Source organism: Staurois parvus, unplaced genomic scaffold (assembly GCF_062004578.1).
Source record: "Staurois parvus isolate SC_StPar_1 unplaced genomic scaffold, SC_StPar_1.0 ptg001482l, whole genome shotgun sequence".
NCBI classification, from domain to species: Eukaryota; Metazoa; Chordata; class Amphibia; order Anura; family Ranidae; genus Staurois; species Staurois parvus.
Window position 1 is genome coordinate 441,408 of NW_028319278.1, and position 21,348 is coordinate 462,755.

A 21,348-nucleotide genomic window follows, 5' to 3' on the forward strand; every position below is an offset into this window, starting at 1 on the left:
GTAGCACGGGTCACCTGTAGGAGTGCTGGTCAGAGGTACACCCAGGAGCACGACTGATGCACTGGAATGGTGTCTGCAGAGAGGTGGCCCCTGAGAGAGGTATGCAGGCCTTCAGGGTAGCAGAGGACCACAGAGTAGTCAAATCAAAGCCAAGGTCAGATGCCAAGTGGAGATTGGAGCAGACGTAGTCAATAGGATAGCTGGGGTCATACACAGGAGAGCGAGTGAGAATATCTATTAGCCAAGCCAAGGTCAGATCAGGAGAGCGAGTGAGAATATCTAGTAGCCAAGACAAGGTCATATCGGGAGTCAGGAAGAGAAGACAGGTCCAAGAACAAGCCAAGTCTGTAACAGGAGATCACAGTAGCAAGGGAACATGGACAAGGTACTGGGGAGCCAGAGATAAACAAGCAATTTTAGGGATTGATGGGCTTCCTAATAAAGGCCGTCTGGTGCCAAACTGAGCTAATGTGTGCGTAACTATGTTCTGGCTCGCATCTGTGTGCCAATGCACATAGATTTTCACCAGCGTGCATATCTGCGGCCATGCAAGGTACTGGCAGGAATGCCAGGTCTCCGAGTACCTCTGCTGTGGACAGAGCCCTGACAAACCCCCTGCCAGCAACCAGTTTGTGTCCTTGTTGTAGATGTTCCCTCACTTCCTTTCTGGACAGGAAGTGATGGGAAATCAAATCTCTAACTTCTGAACCTCCCACACTTTATGGAAGAGCACAGAGGTACCAATTAAATCCACTGTACATATGTGCACCTCCAGAGTCAGTTTAGGAGACATCTCACATGACCAGAGCAGCAAAAGAATTCTGGGAACTCTCCACCTCAGCCTTGCGTGATTTACTAAAATATTCAGGTGGTCTAGGAGAGGGTTCATTACATTATATATAATATAACCGTTGTGTGGTCCACGAGCCGCACAGTCCATGGCAAGGCAAGATCAGATTTAACCCACTGCACAACTAAGGTGCCCCTGATGATGTCATTTACTATGAAACTGGTAGGGTTGACCAAGATACACACTACTGAGCATGTGCAAAGGAACGGAGGCCATCTTTGATGCTGGAATTCCATGTTGATGTACCATGCGCTATGCCGTGTTACTTCTGGATATTTGTAAGTGCCTTGACTTAATAAATTCCTATTTTATGGGTGGTTTTATGTCATGTGGAGTGTCTCTTATCATATGTGCGCAATGGGATGAGTGTCCACCAGTGTCAAGTAATGGGAAGAGTCTCCACCAGAGTCAAGCAATGGGAAGAGTCCACCAGAGTCAAGTAATGGGAAGAGTCTCCACCAGAGTCAAGCAATGGGAAGAGTCTCCACCAGAGCCAAGCAATGGGAACAGTCTCCACCATAGTCAAGGAATGGGAAGAGTCTCCACCAGAGCCAAGCAATGGGAAGAGTCTCCACCAGAGTCAAGCAATGGGAAGAGTCTCCACCAGAGCCAAGCAATGGGAAGAGTCTCCACCAGAGCCAAGCAATGGAAATAGTCTCCACCAGAGCCAAGCAATGGGAAGAGTCTCCACCAGAGTCAAGCAATGGGAAGAGTCTCCACCAGAGCCAAGCAATGGGAAGAGTCTCCACCAGAGTCAAGCAATGGGAAGAGTCTCCACCAGAGCCAAGCAATGGGAAGAGTCTCCACCAGAGCCAAGCAATGGAAATAGTCTCCACCAGAGCCAAGCAATGGGAAGAGTCTCCACCAGAGTCAAGCAATGGGAAGAGTTTCCACCAGAGCCAAGCAATGGGAACAGTCTCCACCAGAGTCAAGCAATGGGAAGAGTCTCCACCAGAGTCAAGCAATGGGAAGAGTCTCCACCAGAGTCAAGCAATGGGAAGAGTCTCCACCAGAGCCAAGCAATGGGAACAGTCTCCACCAGAGCCAAGCAATGGGAAGAGTCGCCACCAGAGCCAAGCAATGGGAAGAGTCTCCACCAGAGCCAAGCAATGGGAAGAGTCTCCATCAGAGCCAAGCAATGGGAAGAGTCGCCACCAGAGCCAAGCAATGGGAAGAGTCTCCACCAGAGCCAAGCAATGGGAAGAGTCTCCATCAGAGCCAAGCAATGGGAAGAGTCTCCACCAGAGCCAAGCAATGGGAAGAGTCTCCGCCAGAGCCAAGCAATGGGAAGAGTCTCCACCAGAGCCAAGCAATGGGAAGAGTATTTTGAGGTGGCAGAAGCATAGACTCCTCCCAGCAACATGGAACACGTATGAAAACATATACATATAAAGTCTCCTAAGGCCACAAGAACATTAAACATCTTGGTGAAAAAAAAGTATTGTCCCAAAACTAGAAAGAAACAAGGGTCAAGTCCCACTAAATAAATACATTTTAAGCACATTTCACCTAATCAGCTAAAGCAAGAATTAGTAATCTTTAGATCTATACATTTTGATACCAATTCCATTTTTTAATAGTGGTAAAAATTGTAACCTTGCAGTGAAGTCAGTTTTTCACAAATCACTTCCTTCCTTCATTTTTTAATAGTTAACTGTGGGTGTCGGGGATGCTTTAAAATTTTAAAAATTTTCAAATGTAATAACTAAAAAATAAATTGTAAATACATTTTTAAGCAAATTTCACCTAAACAGCTATAACAAAACTAATTATTTTTTTTTCTTACATTTTAATAACAATGGACATTTTTTTTTATAGTGGTGAACTGTGGGTGACGGGGATGCTTTCATTTTTTTTAATCCTTAAATGTAATTCTTTAGAAAAAAATCTAAATACATTTTTAAGCAAATTTCACAGAATCAGCTAAAGCAAGGCTAAGCTCATTTTTATTCTTACACATTGTGATAACAATTATATTTTTTTAAGTCAAGTCAGTTTTTCTGAAATCACTCCCTTCATTCTAGCATGTCGGATTTAAAAAAACACAGCGATCTTGACCTTTCCAATGACAATGTCATCAATCATCTACAAAGCCGCCTAATCCATTGTAGACACAAAGAAAGTCCCCCTCCCCCAGCCTCACCTGTTCTCCAGGTGTCTCATTTTTAAATGTAATTCTTTTAAATAAAAAATATTTTAAGCAAATTTCACCTAATTAGGTGAAGGAAGACTGAACAATTTTTATTTCTACTAATTTTGATAATGATTTTTTTTTATAGTGGTGAATTGTGGGTGACGGGGATGCTTTAATTTATTTTTTTAATTTTTAAATGTAGTTCTTTAAAAAAAAAATCTCAATACATTTTTAAGCAAATTTCACCTAATCAGCTAAAGCAAGACTGAGCAATTTTTATTTTTATAAATTGTGATAATTATATTTTTTTAGTCAAGTCAGTTTTTCAGAAATCTCTCCCTTCATTCCATCACGCTGGATTTAAAAAAACACAGCAATCTTGACCTTTCCACTGACAATGGCATCAACCATCTACAAAGCCGCCTAATCCCCCCCCGGGCCTCACCTGTTCTCCGGCGGCCTCACCTGTTCTCCCCCAGCCTCACCTGTTCTCCGGCTGCCTCACTTGTTCTCCGGCGGCCTCACCTGTTCTCCCCCAGCCTCACCTGTTCTCCCCCGGCCTCACCTGTTCTCCCCCGGCCTCACCTGTTCTCCCCCGGCCTCACCTGTTCTCCCCCAGCCTCACCTGTTCTCCAGCTGCCTCACCTGTTCTCCCCCAGCCTCACCTGTTCTCCCCCAGCCTCACCTGTTCTCCGGCGGCCTCACCTGTTCTCCCCCAGCCTCACCTGTTCTCCCCCGGCCTCACCTGTTCTCCCCCAGCCTCACCTGTTCTCCGGCTGCCTCACTTGTTCTCCGGCGGCCTCACCTGTTCTCCCCCAGCCTCACCTGTTCTCCCCCGGCCTCACCTGTTCTCCCCCGGCCTCACCTGTTCTCCCCCAGCCTCACCTGTTCTCCAGCTGCCTCACCTGTTCTCCCCCAGCCTCACCTGTTCTCCGGTGGCCTCACCTGTTCTCCCCCAGCCTCACCTGTTCTCCCCCGGCCTCACCTGTTCTCCCCCGGCCTCACCTGTTCTCCCCCAGCCTCACCTGTTCTCCAGCTGCCTCACCTGTTCTCCCCCGGCCTCACCTGTTCTCCCCCGGCCTCACCTGTTCTCCCCCGGCCTCACCTGTTCTCCCCCGGCCTCACCTGTTCTCCCCCAGCCTCACCTGTTCTCCGGCGGCCTCACCTGTTCTCCCCCAGCCTCACCTGTTCTCCAGCTGCCTCACCTGTTCTCCCCCGGCCTCACCTGTTCTCCCCCGGCCTCACCTGTTCTCCCCCAGCCTCACCTGTTCTCCAGCTGCCTCACCTGTTCTCCCCCGGCCTCACCTGTTCTCCCCCGGCCTCACCTGTTCTCCAGCTGCCTCACCTGTTCTCCCCCGGCCTCACCTGTTCTCCCCCGGCCTCACCTGTTTTCCCCCGGCCTTACCTGTTCTCCCCCGGCCTCACCTGTTTTCCCCCGGCCTCACCTGTTCTCTAGCTGCCTCACCTGTTCTCCCCCGGCCTCACCTGTTCTCCCCCGGCCTCACCTGTTCTCCCCCGGCCTCACCTGTTCTCCCCTGGCCTCACCTGTTCTCCCCCGGCCTCACCTGTTCTCCCCCGGCCTCACCTGTTCTCCAGCAGCCTCGCCTCCAGCTCTTGCGGCTTCTACCAAAGCTGGCCACACACTAGTAAAATTTGATTCAAATTTTTTTCTTGTGTAACCCTTTGCCTACGGGGGGGAAATTTAATTCTTGTTTGAATTTGCATTTTTTGCTAGAAATTATTGCACAAATGTATATTTTCAAAAAGCAAAGACCCTGGAGGATAAAATGGTGGCAGTTTAATTTTTTTATGTCACGCGGTCCTTGCGCAGTTGTTTGTAAAACTTATTTACAGGGGAAAAAAAATCTGCAAAGTGAATTTTAGTGCAAACCCCCACATGGAAGGAAAATATTTATTTTAAATATATTTTTAAAATATTGTCCCCAAATATATTGACATGTACTTCAAATACTACAATTTTGGCCGTATTCAATATATGATATGGATTTTGAGGGGAACCCCGTGCCAAATTTTTTTTTTTAAATGGCTCGGGGGACCCCCCCCCAAATCCATACCAGAAACTTATCTGAGCATGCAGCCTGGCAGGTCAGGAAAGGGAGGGGGGATGAGCGTGTGCCCCCCCCTGCTGAACCATACCAGGCCACATACCTCAACATGGGAGGGGTACTATGGGAAAGAAGGGGGACTCCCCCCCAAAGCACCTTGTCCTCATGTTGATAGGGACAAGGGCCTCTTCCCTACCACTGTGGCCTGTGTTTGTGGGGGTCTGCGGGTGGGGGGACTTATCAGAATATGGAAACCCCCTTTAACCCTTTGAGGACCATAAGATTACGGAACGCCAAAAGAATCAATTTTTTGTTTTTAAAGTTCGTACACTTCAGTTGCTGTAACTAAGCCATTTCATGAAATAATTGGCAAAAAGTTAGATCCAATTGTTGATAAGAACTAATATTTTGACTCAAACCAAAAAAAAAAAAGTATTTTAAGTTCTTAATCAGATGATACAGGCAATTAAAAACATGGGACAAATACGTCCCTTGGTCCTCAAGGGGGCCCCCAGATCCCACCACCTCTCATGTGGATGAGTATGGGGTACATGGTGCCGCTACCCATTCACAAAATAAAAGTGTAAAAGCGTAAAAAAAAGACAGGAAACAGTCTCAGACAAGTACTTTGTTAAAAACAAAAAAAAAATAAAATGTCCCCCGCAGTAGATCCAATGTCAATGATGATGTCTGCCGCCACCGCCAACCTGAAAAAAAAAATGCTCCGCTCTCCATGCCGGCTCCCACTGTCTGACAGCTGCGCTGCAATGGCAGTCCTTAAATAGTGTGATGACATCACAAGGAAGCAGGGTCACCCCCGCCCTCTTGTGACGTCATCATGTGCTGTGATTGGTCAAAGCATTGCACCTAACCTGTGGGAAGTGCCTGCAGGGGATACACACCTCTCAGGCCAGCTGCTGCAGATACCATGGCACTGAAAGGAAAACAGCTGTCTCTCCTTCACTGGCCGGAACACTATGATAACCACACAGTCCCACTCTGTAGAGGCAGTGCGGGGGAGGACTGGATGGGATTTCCCTTTGCTGGACGGGATGTCTCTTTGCTGGACGAGATGTTTATTTGCTGGATTGGGATGTTTCCTTGCTGGATGGGATGTCTGTTTGCTGGACAGGATGTCTCTTTGCTGGATTGGGATGTCTCTTTGCTGGATTGGGATGTTTCTTTGCTGGATGGGATGTCTCTTTGTAATATGGGGCTGTCTCTTTGCTGGATGGGATGTCTCTTTGCTGGATTAAGATGTCTCTTTTCTGGATGGGATGTCAATTTGCTGGATTGGGAAGTCTCTTTGCTGGATGGGGACATCTCTTTGTTAAATGGGGATGTCTCTGCTGGATTGGGGTGTCTCTTTTCTGGATGGGGATGTCTCTTTGCTGGATTGGTATGTCTCTTTGCTGGATTAGGATGTCTCTTTACTGAATATATAGGGGTCACTGTGATTAGAGAGAAAGTGGGGCATGACTGCAGGGGGCACTGTGATGGGGGCTGTGATTTCTATGGGCACTGCAATGTAAAGGGGGCACTGTGATTTCTATGGGCACTGCAATGTAAAGGGGGCACTGTGATGCAAAGGAGACTGCACTGTAAATGGGCACTGTAATCAATACTGTGAATATTCTGTCACCAACCGCCCCCCCCCATAAATGCACTTATTCCCCCCAGTCATGGAAAAATTGGCTGCTCAGTCTAAAATGCCCAGGCCTGTTTTCTCTGTCCCAGCCCCCGCTTGTCATCCAGAATAAGGTGACCTACCAGCAGTCCCCCCCCCCCCCCGGACGACAAACCCATCACTCACTGGAACAATGACATTTTCCACTCCCTGTACTACTTCAGCTTTCAGATGTTTGCAGATCACACGGGGAAGCATTGCGTGTCAGTTGAGTGTCAGCGTATACCGTATATACAGTAACCGTGTGTATGAGCAGTGACTTGTCTTGTTGTCTCAATGGGTGGGGTATGTATACATATATGTGTGCAGGATGGGTACACGCATGTATGCACGGATGTTTATCTATATGCAAAGTACACTGAGAGTCATTCTAAACCATCAAACCGTAACCAAAGACAAATTCCTCAAATGCTGGCCATACCTGCCCAATAAAGCTGATTCTGAGCCTGAAAGAATGCATGAAGAAGCAGGAGAACGGGGCCGGGTTCAAGTGGCAATGAAGGTTCTGGCCGACTAGGTGGGCCTGCTAACACCATGTGATTTGTTTAGAGTAAAAAGGGGCAGAAGGAGCGTCACCTACGACCTGGCACACATCGGCTCTACAAGAAGCACCAACTACTGACTTCCTAACTCTTGACCCATCTGAAGATGGCAATCACTTAGTACTTGTCAAGATGGACCACTTCAGCAAGCGTGTGGTGACCACGCCGACACATGACCGGACTGCCGGGACCACGGATGGTGGGGAAACACTTAATGGGCGTGGTACTGACACCCCCCACCTGATCCACATTGACTCACAACTGATATGATCCAGAAATATTTAGACAGAATAAAGGTGAATAAATCCCCTGGACCGGATGGCAGACACCCACGGGGCCACAAAGAATTCAGCTCTGTCATTTCACAGCCATTGGTTCTCATTTTTAGGGACTCTTTAATGACTGGCATAGTACCACTGGATTGGTGTAAGGCCAATGTGGGGCCAATATTTATAAAGGGGTCAAAATCTTTCCCAAGTAATTATAGAGCTGTTAGTGTAACTTCTATAGTTGGGAAGATACTGGAGAGTTTAATAAAAGACCACAGAGAGGAGTTCTTGCTGGAAACAAATATTGTAACCAACAGACAACATGGATTCATGAAAGGCAGAAGTTGTCACACAAATCTGATTTCTTTGTATGAGGGCGGGAGTTCATGTCTCCTATGGCCCTATCAGTGCTAGCCTTGGCTGGAGCGCATGAACTGGAAGGGATTCATTTCTATTCACAACTCTGCCCCCAGCTACATCACCAACCTGGTCTCAAAATATCAACCAAATCCGCTCTCTTCCATCCTCCCAAGACCTTCTGCTCTCTAGTTCCAGTGTCACCTCCTCCCATGCTCGTGTCCAGGACTTCTTCCGAGTTTCTCCCATCCTATGGAGCTCCCTACCCCAATCTGTCTGGCTGTATCCTAATCTATCTGACTTTAGACAATCCCTGAAAACCTTTCTCTTTAAAGAAGCCTATCCTGCTTCTAACTAGTAAACTGCCATTTATTTCCTCCATCAGCTCCTCCCTCTACAGCTATTACCTTTTGTATCACTTAGCCCCTCCTCCTAGATTGTAAGCTCTCAGGATCAGGGCCCTCTGTTTCCACTTGTACCAAATTCTATTGTAACTGTTATATCTGCCTTCATTTTGTACAGCGCCGAGCAAATTGTTAGCTCTATATAAATCCTGTATTATAATAATAATAATAAACATTACAGATCCCTCCCCTCAACTCATGCACACTGCTTTGTATGGCTTTGCATAGCAGAGCCATACAAAGCAGTGTGCTTACAGTGAAGCACACACACAGCACAATAGTAAAACAGCACACAGTTAACCCTTTGATCTCCCCAGGTGTTAACCCCTTCCTGCCCAGTGCCATTAGTACAGTGTCAGGGCTTTTTATTAGCACTGATCACTGTATTGGTGTCACCAAGTCAGTACCCCCCCCCCCCCCCAGTGTCAGAATGCCTTCACAGTCCCTCTATAAGTCGCTGATCGCCGCCATTATTAGTAAAAAAAAAAAACTCCCAGTATCTATACCGCCATTTCTAAACACTATAACTTTCACGTAAACCAATTAATTTACACGTATCAGGATTTTTTTTTAGCAAAGACACGGAGCGGGAGACATTTTGGCCTTATGACGGAATTTGATTTTTTTTACTTTTTTTTTCATTGCACATGTTTAACAGCAAAAAGTAAAAAATATTGTGTTTTTTTTTTTTTTAATCAAAATTGTCAGTTGTCAATTATCAATTGTTAATGGCGCAAAAAATAAAAACGCACAAACGATCAAATACTGCTGAAAGAAATCTATTTGTGGGGGAAAAAAGCATGTACATTTCATTTGGGTGCAGCGTTGCATGACTGCACAATTGTCTGTTAACCCCTTGCCTACCGGGCACTTTCCCCCCCTTCCAGTCCGGACACTTTCCCCCCCTTCCAGTCCGGACACTTTCACCCCCTTCCAGTGCGGACACTTTCACCCCCTTCCAGTCCGGACACTTTCCCCCCCTTTCAGTCCGGACACTTTCACCCCCTTTCAGTCCGGACACTTTCCCCCCCTTCCAGTCCGGACACTTTCACCCCCTTCCAGTCCGGACACTTTCCCCCCCTACCAGTCCGGACACTTTCCCCCCCTTCCAGTCCGGACACTTTCCCCCCTTCCAGTCCGGACACTTCCCGCCCCCCTTCCAGTCCGGACACTTTCCCCCCTTCCACTCCGGACACTTTCCCCCCTTCCAGTCCGGACACTTTCACCCCCCTTCCAGTCCGGACACTTTCCCCCACTTCCAGTCTGGACACTTCCCCCCCCCCCCTTCCAGTCCGGACACTTTCCCCCCCTTCCAGTCCGGACGCTTCCCCCTCCTTCCAGTCCGGACGCTTTCCCCCCCTTCCAGTCCGGACGCTTCCCCCCCTTCCAGTCCGGACACTTCCCCCCCCTTCCAGTCCGGACACTTTCCCCCCCTTCCAGTCCGGACACTTTCCCCCCTTCCAGTCCGGACACTTTCCCCCCCTTCCAGTCCGGACACTTTCCCCCCTTCCAGTCCGGACACTTTCCCCCCCTTCCAGTCCGGACGCTTTCACCCCCTTCCAGTCCGGACGCTTTCACCCCCTTCCAGTCCGGACACTTTCCCCCCCTTCCAGTCCGGACACTTTCCCCCCCTTCCAGTCCGGACACTTTCCCCCCTTCCAGTCCGGACATTTTCCCCCCTTCCAGTCCGGACGCTTCCCCCCCCCCCCCTTCCAGTCCAGGCCAGTTTTCAGCTTTCAGCACTATCACACTGTGAATGACAATTGCGCGGTCATGCAACACTGTACCCATATGACATTTTTATCATTTTTTTCACAGCTTTCTTTTGGTGGTATTTATTTATAAACAAAAAAAGAGCAAAAAATGTGAAATAAAAGGGATTTTTTGTTTTTATTATAACATTTTGCAAACAGGTAATTTTTCTCTTTCACTAATGTGCATTGATGAGGCTGCACTGATAGGCAGCACTGATGGGCACTGTTAGCCAGCACTGATGAGCTAGCACTGATAGGCGGCACTGATTATGCTGCACTGATAGGCGGCACTGATTATGCTGCACTGATATGCAACAACGATGGGCACTGATAGGTGGCACTGATTATGCTGCACTGATATGCAACAATGATGGGCACTGATAGGCGGCACTGATGGGCACTAGTGGGTGGCATTGACTGATGGCACTGACTGGCAGAAGTGCTGGGCACTGACTTGCTGCTCTGTTGAGTACTGATGGGTGGCACTGATAGGCTGCACTGAAGTGGTGCACTGCTGGGCACCGGTGGGTGGCACTGCTGGGCACAGGTGGGTGGCACTACTAGGCACTGATGGGCACAGCTGGGTTGCACCGCTGGGCACAGCTGGGTGGGTGGCACTGCTGGACATTGATCGGCACAGGTGAGTGGAACTGCTGGGTGGCACTACTAGGCACTGATGGGTGGCACTGATGGGCACAGGTGGGTGGCATTGCTGGGCACTGCTGGGCACAGGTGGGTGGCACTGATGGGCACAGATGGGTGGCATTGCTGGGTACTACTGGGCACAGGTAGGTGCCACTGATGGGCACAGGTGGGTGGCATTGCTGGGCACTGCTGGGCACAGGTGGGTGGCACTGATGGGCACAGATGGGTGGCATTGCTGGGTACTGCTGGGCACAGGTAGGTGCCACTGATGGGCACAGGTGGGTGGCACTACTAGGCACTGATGGGCACAGGTGGGGGGCACTGCTGGCCACTGATCATCATTCCCCCAATGATCGGTGCCAATCCCTCCTCTGACAATTGCCGGTTATTGGCAGTACTCTCCTCATGCTGTGGCAGTGCGAGGAAGGTGCAGCCGATAACCGGTAACTGTATTTCCCGGTGATCTGTCATTGGACACAGCTGGTCATGTGGTAAAAGGTCGCTGTGATTGGCCTTTTACCCCATCACATGATCAGCTGTGTTCATAGGACACAGAGATCACAGAGATTGCCTAGTGCTCGCCCTGGGAGGACATCATATGACGCCCTTGCAGAACTAGAGAACCGCGCTGTGGTTGTCATTCGGCTATAGCGAGGTTGTCAAGGGGTTAACGTAACGCAGCGCCGTAACACAAAATATGGCCGGGCCAGGAAGGGGGGGAGGATCCTCTGGAGGGGGAGGGGTTAAAGAATGGAAGATAACCATCTATATTATACTACAACCTCAGTACAATTGATGTGCTAGACTACTTGATGTTCCAGCGTCGATGTGCTAGACTACTTGATGTTCCAGCGTCGATGTGCTAGACTACTTGATGTTCTAGCATCGGTGTGCTAGACTACTTGATGTTCCAGCGTCGATGTGCTAGACTACTTGATGTTCCAGCGTCGATGTGCTAGACTACTTGATGTTCCAGCGTCGATGTGTTAGACTACTTGATGTTCCAGCGTCGATGTGCTAGACTACTTGATGTTCCAGCGTTGATGTGCTAGACCAGTGGTGGGCAACCTTTTTTTTCAACTGAGCCAAATCTCGCCAAAACCACGATTGAAATTTATTTTGAGAGCCACATTTTTAAAACTGAAAATACATCTCCCATATAGTAATTCATCCCCCATAGTAATTCATCCCCCATATAGCAATTCATCCCCCATATAGTAATTCATCCCCCATAGTAATTCATCCCCCATATTAATTCATCCCCCATAGTAATTCATCCCCCATATAGTAATTCATCCCCCATAGTAATTCATCCCCCATAGTAATTCATCCCCCATAGTAATTCATCCCCCATAGTAATTCATCCCCCATATAGTAATTCATCCCCCATAGTAATTCATCCCCCCTATAGTAATTCATCTCCCATATAGTAATTCATCCCCCATATAGTAAGGCCCCCATATAGTAAGTCCCCCATATAGTAAGTCCCCCCCCATATAGTAAGTCCCCCATATAGTAATTCATCCCCCATATAGTAAGTCCCCCATATAGTAAGTCCCCCCCCATATAGTAAGTCCCCCCCCATATAGTAAGTCCCCCATATAGTAAGTCCCCCCCCATATAGTAAGTCACCCCATATAGTAAGTCCCCCATATAGTAATTCATCCCCCATATAGTAAGTCCCCCATATAGTAATTCATCCCCCATATAGTAAGTCCCCCCTGTGTCAATTCACTTACCTTTGCTCCGCGCGTTCCTCTCGCCGTGCTTCCCGCGCCGTTCTGGTCTTCAGGGCGGACTGTGAGAGGAGAGGAGTTCGTCACGCTGCCCCGCCTACATCCTGGCTGCCCCGCCTACATCCTGACAGCTGCAGAGTCCTGACTTTTGGGGCGGCCGCCCGAGAGGAGGGAGGGGAGCGGGCGGCCGTCCGAGAGGAGGGAGGGGAGGGGAGGTGAGGGGGCGGCCGCCCTGCACACGCCCGTCCGAGAGGAGGGAGAGGAGGGAGGGGAGCGGGCACCCGGCACACAGAAGAGCCGCATTTAAGCTTGTAAAGAGCCGCATGTGGCTCGCGAGCAGCGGCTTGCCGACCACTGTGCTAGACTACTTGATGTTCTAGCGTCGATGTGCTAGACTACTTGATGTTCCAGCGTCGATGTGTTAGACTACTTGATGTTCCAGCGTCGATGTGCTAGACTACTTGATGTTCTAGTGTCGATGTGCTAGACTACTTGATGTTCTAGCATCAATGTGCTAGACTACTTGATGTTCCAGCGTCGATGTGCTAGACTACTTGATGTTCTAGTGTCGATGTGCTAGACTACTTGATGTTCTAGTGTCAATGTGCTAGACTACTTGATGTTCCAGCGTCGATGTGTTAGACTACTTGATGTTCCAGCGTCAATGTGCTAGACTACTTGATGTTCCAGCGTCGATGTGCTAGACTACTTGATGTTCCAGCGTCGATGTGCTAGACTACTTGATGTTCTAGTGTCGATGTGCTAGACTACCTGATGTTCCAGCGTCGATGTGTTAGACTATTGATGTTCCAGCGTCGATGTGTTAGACTACTTGATGTTCCAGCGTCGATGTGCTAGACTACTTGATGTTCTAGTGTTGATGTGCTAGACTACTTGATGTTCCAGCGTCGATGTGCTAGACTACTTGATGTTCTAGTGTCGATGTGCTAGACTACTTGATGTTCTAGCGTCAATGTGCTAGACTACTTGATGTTCCAGCGTCGATGTGTTAGACTACTTGATGTTCCAGCATCGATGTGCTAGACTACTTGATGTTCTAGTGTTGATGTGCTAGACTACTTGATATTCTAGTGTCGATGTGCTAGACTACCTGATGTTCCAGCGTCGATGTGTTAGACTACTTGTTGTTCCAGCGTCGATGTGTTAGACTACTTGATGTTCTAGTGTCGATGTGCTTTGCTTTACAGGTTTCCGGTATTGAACCAACTTATGTCCTCTTTCTTTCTCAATAATGTTACTTTGTTATTGTGCCTTAAAACTGATAAAAATGATCTGGAAGAAAGTTGGGTCTCCAGTGTCAGAGGTCATGGGTCTTCCAGCAGGACAATGACCCAAAGCACACGTCACTAAGCCCCCAGAAATGATTTCAGACAAAGTGCTGGAGAGGACTGAACTGGCCAGCAATGAGTCCAGATCTCCATCCCATAGAGCTCCTGTGGAGAGATCTCAGAACATCAGTTGGGGAAAGGAACCCTTCCAATCTGAGGGACCCGGAGCAGTTGGGAAAAGGAACCCTTCCAATCTGAGAGACCCAGACCAGTCGGGAAAAGGAACCCTTCCAATCTGAGAGACCTGGAGCAGTTGGGTAAAGGAACCCTTCCAATCTGAGAGACCTGGAGCAGTTGGGGAAAGGAACCCATCCAATCTGAGAGACCTGGAGCAGTTGGGTAAAGGAACCCTTCCAATCTGAGAGATCCAGACCAGTTGGGAAAAGGAACCCTTCCAATCTGAGAGACGCGGAACAGTTGGGAAAAGGAACCCTTCCAATCTGAGTGACCTGGAGCAGTTGGGTAAAGGAACCATTCCAATCTGAGAGACCCGGAGCAGTTGGAAAAAGGTACCCTTCCAATCTGAGAGACCCGGAGCAGTTGGGAAAAGGTACCCTTCCAATCTGAGAGACCCGGAGCAGTTGGGAAAAGGTACTCTTCCAATCTGAGAGACCTGGAGCAGTTGGGTAAAGGAACCCTTCCAATCTGGGAGACCTGGAGCAGTTGGGAAAAGGTACCCTTCCAATCTGAGAGACCTGAAGCAGTTGGGTAAAGGAACCCTTCCAATCTGGGAGACCTGGGGCAGTTGGGAAAAGGTACCTTTCTAATCTGAGAGACCTGCAGCAGTTGGGAAAAGGTACCCTTCCAATCTGAGAGACCCGGAGCAGTTGGGAAAAGGTACCTTTCTAATCTGAGAGACCTGCAGCAGTTGGGTAAAAGAACCCTTCCAATCTGGGAGACCTAGAGCAGTTGGGAAAAGGTACCCTTCCAATCTGAGAGACCTGGAGCAGTTGGGTAAAGGAACCCTTCCAATCTGGGAGACCTGGAGCAGTTGGGAAAAGGTACCCTTCCAATCTGAGAGACCTGGAGCAGTTGGGTAAAGGAACCCTTCCAATCTGGGAGACCTGGGGCAGTTGGGAAAAGGTACCTTTCTAATCTGAGAGACCTGCAGCAGTTGGGTAAAAGAACCCTTCCAATCCGGGAGACCTGGAGCAGTTGGGAAAAGGTACCCTTCCAATCTGAGAGACCTGGAGCAGTTGGGAAAAGGAACTCTTCCAATCTGAGTGACCTGGAGCAGTTGGCGAAAGAAGAGCGATCCAAAATTCCAGTAGAGAGTTGGAAAGAAGGTGCAGGGTGGAAAAAACTCATTGATGGTTACAGGAAGCCATTGATTTCAGGTATTTCTTCCAATGGGTGTGCTAACAAATATTACATGGTGGGTGCCAATAATTTTGTCCAGTCCATTTTTGGGGTTTTGGGTGAAACATGTTAGATTTGGCCCTTTTTTTCCACTTTTTTGTGTCACACCGATACAAACCAAAGAAACAAACATGGGAATGCCAAAACATCGGTCATTGCAGCAATTTTCTGGGCAAAGTGGTGGATTATCTGACAGAAATGCCGAGGTGCCAAAAAAAGCCTCTCGTTCTAAGCAGAAAATCATCATGTGTGCCATTCTGGAGCAGCTGCAAGGTCTTCTTAATTTGGTGCATGCATCCTCAGCCTAGGTCACCCGCGTGGGGCAGAGAAGGTTTGAGAGGTTTATATTCGACTCTGGAAGTATTTATTTTCTTAATCATTTCTTTTGTTCACGGAGGTCAAAAGCTTTGTTGGAGAAAAAAAAAGTCAACTGAGAGATGAGCTCAGCCTCACCCAGAGAAGTTGTAACCGGTTCCTCCGCATTTATATGGTTGGAGATTTCCATTTTGCTTCATTCTTCTTCTGGCAGCGATGGCGGCTGTTGATCTGAGAGCTGAGCTGGAATGTTCCGTCTGTCTGAACATTTATACAGATCCTGTAATGCTGATATGTGGACACAACTTCTGCCGGGTCTGTATTGATCGTGTTCTGGATACGCAAGAGGGGTCTGGAGGACATTCCTGTCCAGAATGTGAAGAGAAGTTTCCGGATCGTCCTGCACTGCACAGGAACATAACTCTACGTAACATCGTGGAGAATTTCCGGTCTGCTCAGCCAGGTCAGGAGAAGTCCAGGGTCTTCGGTACTCACTGTGTGGACTCTCCAGGATATTCTGTTGGGTCCTGCGAGGTTTCTCCTCTGAGAGTCCACAAAAAGTCCCCAGAACACATCTTATCTGACCCCACCTTGTCCATGGAGAGCAGGAAATGCTCCGTCCATAAGAAGATCCTGGAGTATTACTGCACTGAGGATGACACCTGCATCTGCATGTCTTGTGTGACTGAAGAACATAAAGGACATGAGATGGAGTCACTGGATGAGGCTTGTGAGAAGAGGAAAAACAGAATTAGAAACGTTCTTCAGTCCAAGAGAGAGAAGACGGAGGAAAGAGTCCAGAGTCTGCAGGAACACAGGAGGAAAGTAGAAGAAAAAGCAGCTGGTGACACCGAGAGGGCCACTGCCCTGTTTAGGGATCTCAGGAGACGTCTGGAAGACCTGGAGAAGAAAATCCTGAAGGACACCTCCGAGAGGGCAGAGCGGGTCTCCATGACCGTGTCGGATTTCATCCAGAAGCTGGAAATAAAGAAGTACGAACTGTCCAGGAAGATGAAGGAGCTGCAGAACATGACGGATCCACTGACCTTCTTACAGGAATCAGGTGACTTGTGTGATACTGAGGATGGAGATGATGAGGACAGAGAGAAACATGAGAAGCTCCTCCATGATGGAGGGGGGCTGGATATGGTGGAGGTCCTACACATGGGTTTATCTGATATACTAGCAGAGGGAAATGTATACACGTGTGTAGAGGGGGCTGAGGACATATTACTGGACATGAACACAGCTAGTTGTTATCTGCAGATATCAGAGGACGGGAAGACCATATCCGAGACCGATGTAGACCAGAATTACCCAGACACACCAGAGAGGTTTTCTGCTCTTCAGGTGATGAGCAGTCAGAGCTTCTCCTCTGGGAGACATTACTGGGAAGTGGATGTCAGGGGGTCAGAGAGCTGGAGAGTTGGAATGTGTTACCCCAGTATGGACAGGCATGATGATGAGGGAGTGATTGGAGATAATGACAAGTCCTGGTGTCTGGAATGGAGTTATGACGAGTATTCGGCCATACATGACCTAGATTCCACCTCTTTACCGGACAACCTCTCCATCAACAGGGTCAGGATAGATCTGAATTACGAGGCTGGGCGGGTCTCCTTCTATGATGTCTCTGACCAACTCCGACACCTCCACACCTTCACCACCACCTTCACCGAGCCCCTCCATGCCGGCCTACTGGTATCCGAAGGGTTTGTCAAGCTATGTGGAGGTCACCAGGAGAGGTGATGGCTCCGCCCAGAGGCTGGTGACATCACAGGGATGGGCAATGGGATCGGTTCAATATTCAGCTAAGAGTTAGGCTTCTTTCACACCGATCCGCCGCAAAAACACAGCAAAAACGCATAGGCCTTCTTACCGTGCTTTCACCGCACTTTCTGAGTGTACTTCACACCTATAGCAGGTTGACGGCCGGGCGGGACACTCGCCATTGGGACTGGGAATCATGTGATGTCCTGTCATTGGCAGCCATTCACGCGGCCGCTGCGCAGTCTGTCACCGGCTTCCCACATGTAAGAAAAATATATTTGAAATATTACAATTTTGGCCGTATTCAATATATATTTTTTTTAAAATTATATATATATATATATATATATTATGTTGAAATGTGTTTTTTATATATTACAATATATATGAAAAATATTTTTAAAAATAAATTTTCAAATATACTGTAGGTCTTTAAAAATACATTTAATCTATATTTTTTTGAATGCATTTACAAATATATGCAAAAATATTTGTTAAATATATTTTTAAAAATATTCTTCCCAAATACTGTATATTGACATATATGTGAAATACTACAATTTTGGCCGTATTCAATATATTATATATATATACACCCCTGAATGTTGAAATGCGTTTGTATATATTAGAAAATATATGAAAAATATTATATATAGCTATGTATTGAAATGTATTTTTGAAATGTCCTGACAAGGGGGAGTGATGTGTGTGTTACAATTACTTTTTTTTTTTTATAAAAATCCAAAGAATAAAAAATATGTTTTTAGCATATAAAAAAAGTCATTTTAACATATATTTTTACATATATTTGTAAATGCATTCCAAAAATGTAGATTTGTATTTTTAAAGACATGCATGTATATTTGAAATGTATTTTTAAAAAGATTTTTCATATGTTTTGTAATAAAAACGCATTTATAACATACATTATATATATATGTGTGTGTGTGTGTATTTATTTATTTGTTGAAATATATTGAATATGGCCAAAATTGTAGTATTTCAAATATATTTTTCTTCCATATGGGACAGCCATTGACATATCACTACTCCGGTCTGTTGCCAGTGTCATGTGACCGCGGTGACCAATCACAGCAGATCACATGTCCATTGTAGACAATGGGCGGCTTCCTGTCCTGCCATCCGTTGTATACAATTGTGTTGTTAGCTGTGACTGGTCAAGGCGGTCACATGGTACAGACAGGGCCAATCACAGCCCATCTGTATCATGTGATCAGCTTTGCCCAATCGCAGCCCATCTGTATCATGTGATCAGCTTTGCCCAATCGCAGCCCATCTGTATCATGTGATCAGCTTTGCCCAATCGCAGCCCATCTGTATCATGTGATCAGCTTTGCCCAATCGCAGCCCATCTGTATCATGTGATCAGCTTTGCCCAATCGCAGCCCATCTGTATCATGTGATCAGCTTTGCCCAATCGCAGCCCATCTGTATCATGTGATCAGCTTTGCCCAATCGCAGCCCATCTGTATCATGTGATCAGCTTTGCCCAATCGCAGCCCATCTGTATCATGTGATCAGCTTTGCCCAATCGCAGCCCATCTGTATCATGTGATCAGCTTTGCCCAATCGCAGCCCATCTGTATCATGTGATCAGCTTTGCCCAATCGCAGCCCATCTGTATCATGTGATCAGCTTTGCCCAATCGCAGCCCATCTGTATCATGTGATCAGCTTTGCCCAATCGCAGCCCATCTGTATCATGTGATCAGCTTTGCCCAATCGCAGCCCATCTGTATCATGTGATCAGCTTTGCCCAATCACAGCTAATCACAACAAAAGGCCGAACGAATCCGTTTCCTTCAGTAACAACGATTGGAAATATCAATGAAATACATCGCTATCAGCAATCACAAGGTGTAAAAAAAAAAAAAAAAAAATCCTGATCACTCGCCCAGAGGAGTTCAGTGTTACTATGGTAACATTGTAGTGATTTGTTGGAAAGAAAATAGTAAAAAAAACAGAAAAAAATAATTTAGTAAAAAATAAAAAACAAATAAAACGGGAAAAAAAAAAAGAAAAACATTTTTTTTTTTTTATTTTTTTTTACAAACTGATCCCTGATCCCCGCCACACCAGTTCTATAATCACGCTGTGCTGGACGGGTGACAATGTGTAAAAAAAAATATGTAATTTCTACATTTTCCCCCAAAATTGTAACAAAAAACTCCAGCCTCCAAAAACTCAGCGCGCCTCTTACTAAACACCTCGGGCTGTCCGTTTCCAAAAATGGGTGATTTGGGGGCGTTTGTACTAGGATGGCGTTTTCGGGGATCAAGAGATGAGATCGTCCGTCAGATCTATCCCGCGGTTTGTGGACTCGATAACCTTCCTACAGACTCAAGAATAAACGCGGATTTGGGGGATTCTCACCAAAAAATGCAGCGGAATACATTCTGACCTAAACTGATGAAGAAATTGTATTTATTTGCACATTTTTATAACAAAAACAAAGACAAATGTGTTTTTTCTTCAAATGTTTCAGGTTTTTTTTGTTTGTTTAGCAAAAAATAAAAAAACTCGGCGGTGATTAAATACCACCAAAAAAACGCTCTGTGTGTGTGAATAAATGTATACATTTGTTTATGGGTGCAGTGTTGCATGACCGCGCAATTGTCATTCAAAGTGTGACCGTGCTGAACGCTGGAAATTGGCCTGGGGGGAGGAAGGGGGGGAAAGTGCCCGGTGGGCGAGGGGTTAAGGGACACATGACTTAAAAACTGCTCAATGGGAAGAGGCATTTTTCAGGCGTTTTTCAAGTGTTTTTCATTGATTTCAACAGGAAGAAGCATTTTTCAGGCGTTTTTCAGTGATTTCAATGGGAAGAGACATTTTTCAGGCGTTTTTCAGGCGTTTTTCAGTGACTTCAATGAGAAGAGGCATTTTTCAGGCGTTTTTCATTGATTTCAACAGGAAGAGGCGTTTTTCATGTGTTTTTCAGTGATTTCAATGGGAAGAGGCATTTTTCAGGTGTTTTCAGGCATTTTTCAGTTACTTCAATGAGAAGAGGCATTTTTCAGATGTTTTTCAGTGATTTCAATGGGAAGAGGCATTTTTCAGGTGTTTTCAGGCATTTTTCAGTTACTTCAATGAGAAGAGGCATTTTTCAGGTGTTTTTCAGTGATTTCAATGGGAAGAGGCATTTTTCAGGCGTTTTTTAACTGTTTTTCATTGATTTCAACAGGAAGAAGCATTTTTCAGGCGTTTTTCATTGATTTCAATGGGAAGAGACATTTTTCAGGCGTTTTTCAGGCGTTTTTCAGTGACTTCAATGAGAAGAGGCATTTTTCAGGCGTTTTTCATTGATTTCAACAGGAAGAGGCGTTTTTCAGGTGTTTTTCAGTGATTTCAATGGGAAGAGGCATTTTTCAGGTGTTTTCAGGCATTTTTCAGTTACTTCAATGAGAAGAGGCATTTTTCAGGTGTTTTTCAGTGATTTCAATGGGAAGAGGCATTTTTCAGGCGTTTTTCAGTGATTTCAATGGGAAGAGGCATTTTTCAGGCGTTTTTCAAGTGTTTTTCATTGATTTCAACAGGAAGAAGCATTTTTCAGGCGTTTTTCAGTGATTTCAATGGGAAGAGACATTTTTCAGGCGTTTTTCAGGCGTTTTTCAGTGACTTCAATGAGAAGAGGCATTTTTCAGGCGTTTTTCATTGATTTCAACAGGAAGAGGCGTTTTTCAGGTGTTTTTCAGTGATTTCAATGGGAAGAGGCATTTTTCAGGTGTTTTCAGGCATTTTTCAGTTACTTCAATGAGAAGAGGCATTTTTCAGGTGTTTTTCAGTGATTTCAATGGGAAGAGGCATTTTTCAGGCGTTTTTCAGTGATTTCAATGGGAAGAGGCATTTTTCAGGCGTTTTTCAAGTGTTTTTCATTGATTTCAACAGGAAGAAGCATTTTTCAGGCGTTTTTCAGTGATTTCAATGGGAAGAGACATTTTTCAGGCGTTTTTCAGGCGTTTTTCAGTGACTTCAATGAGAAGAGGCATTTTTCAGGCGTTTTTCATTGATTTCAACAGGAAGAGGCGTTTTTCATGTGTTTTTCAGTGATTTCAATGGGAAGAGGCATTTTTCAGGTGTTTTCAGGCATT

General features: G+C 46.5%; 1 protein-coding gene across 1 annotated transcript; it reads left to right on the plus strand.

Annotated features, from left to right (window-relative positions):
• Positions 1–15,683: 15,683 nt before the first annotated feature.
• Positions 15,684–17,595, plus strand: LOC149435680 (E3 ubiquitin-protein ligase TRIM11-like). The gene has a single exon (XM_089662492.1). It carries the CDS (start codon positions 15,684–15,686, stop codon positions 17,214–17,216), a length of 1,533 nt encoding a protein of 510 aa, XP_089518618.1. The 3' UTR covers positions 17,217–17,595.
• Positions 17,596–21,348: the final 3,753 nt, after the last annotated feature.

What these genes read in the sequence shown, in the direction of transcription:
- LOC149435680 (XM_089662492.1), top strand. Translation starts at nt 15,684, where the DNA reads ATGGCGGCTGTTGATCTGAGAGCTGAGCTGGAATGTTCCGTCTGTCTG.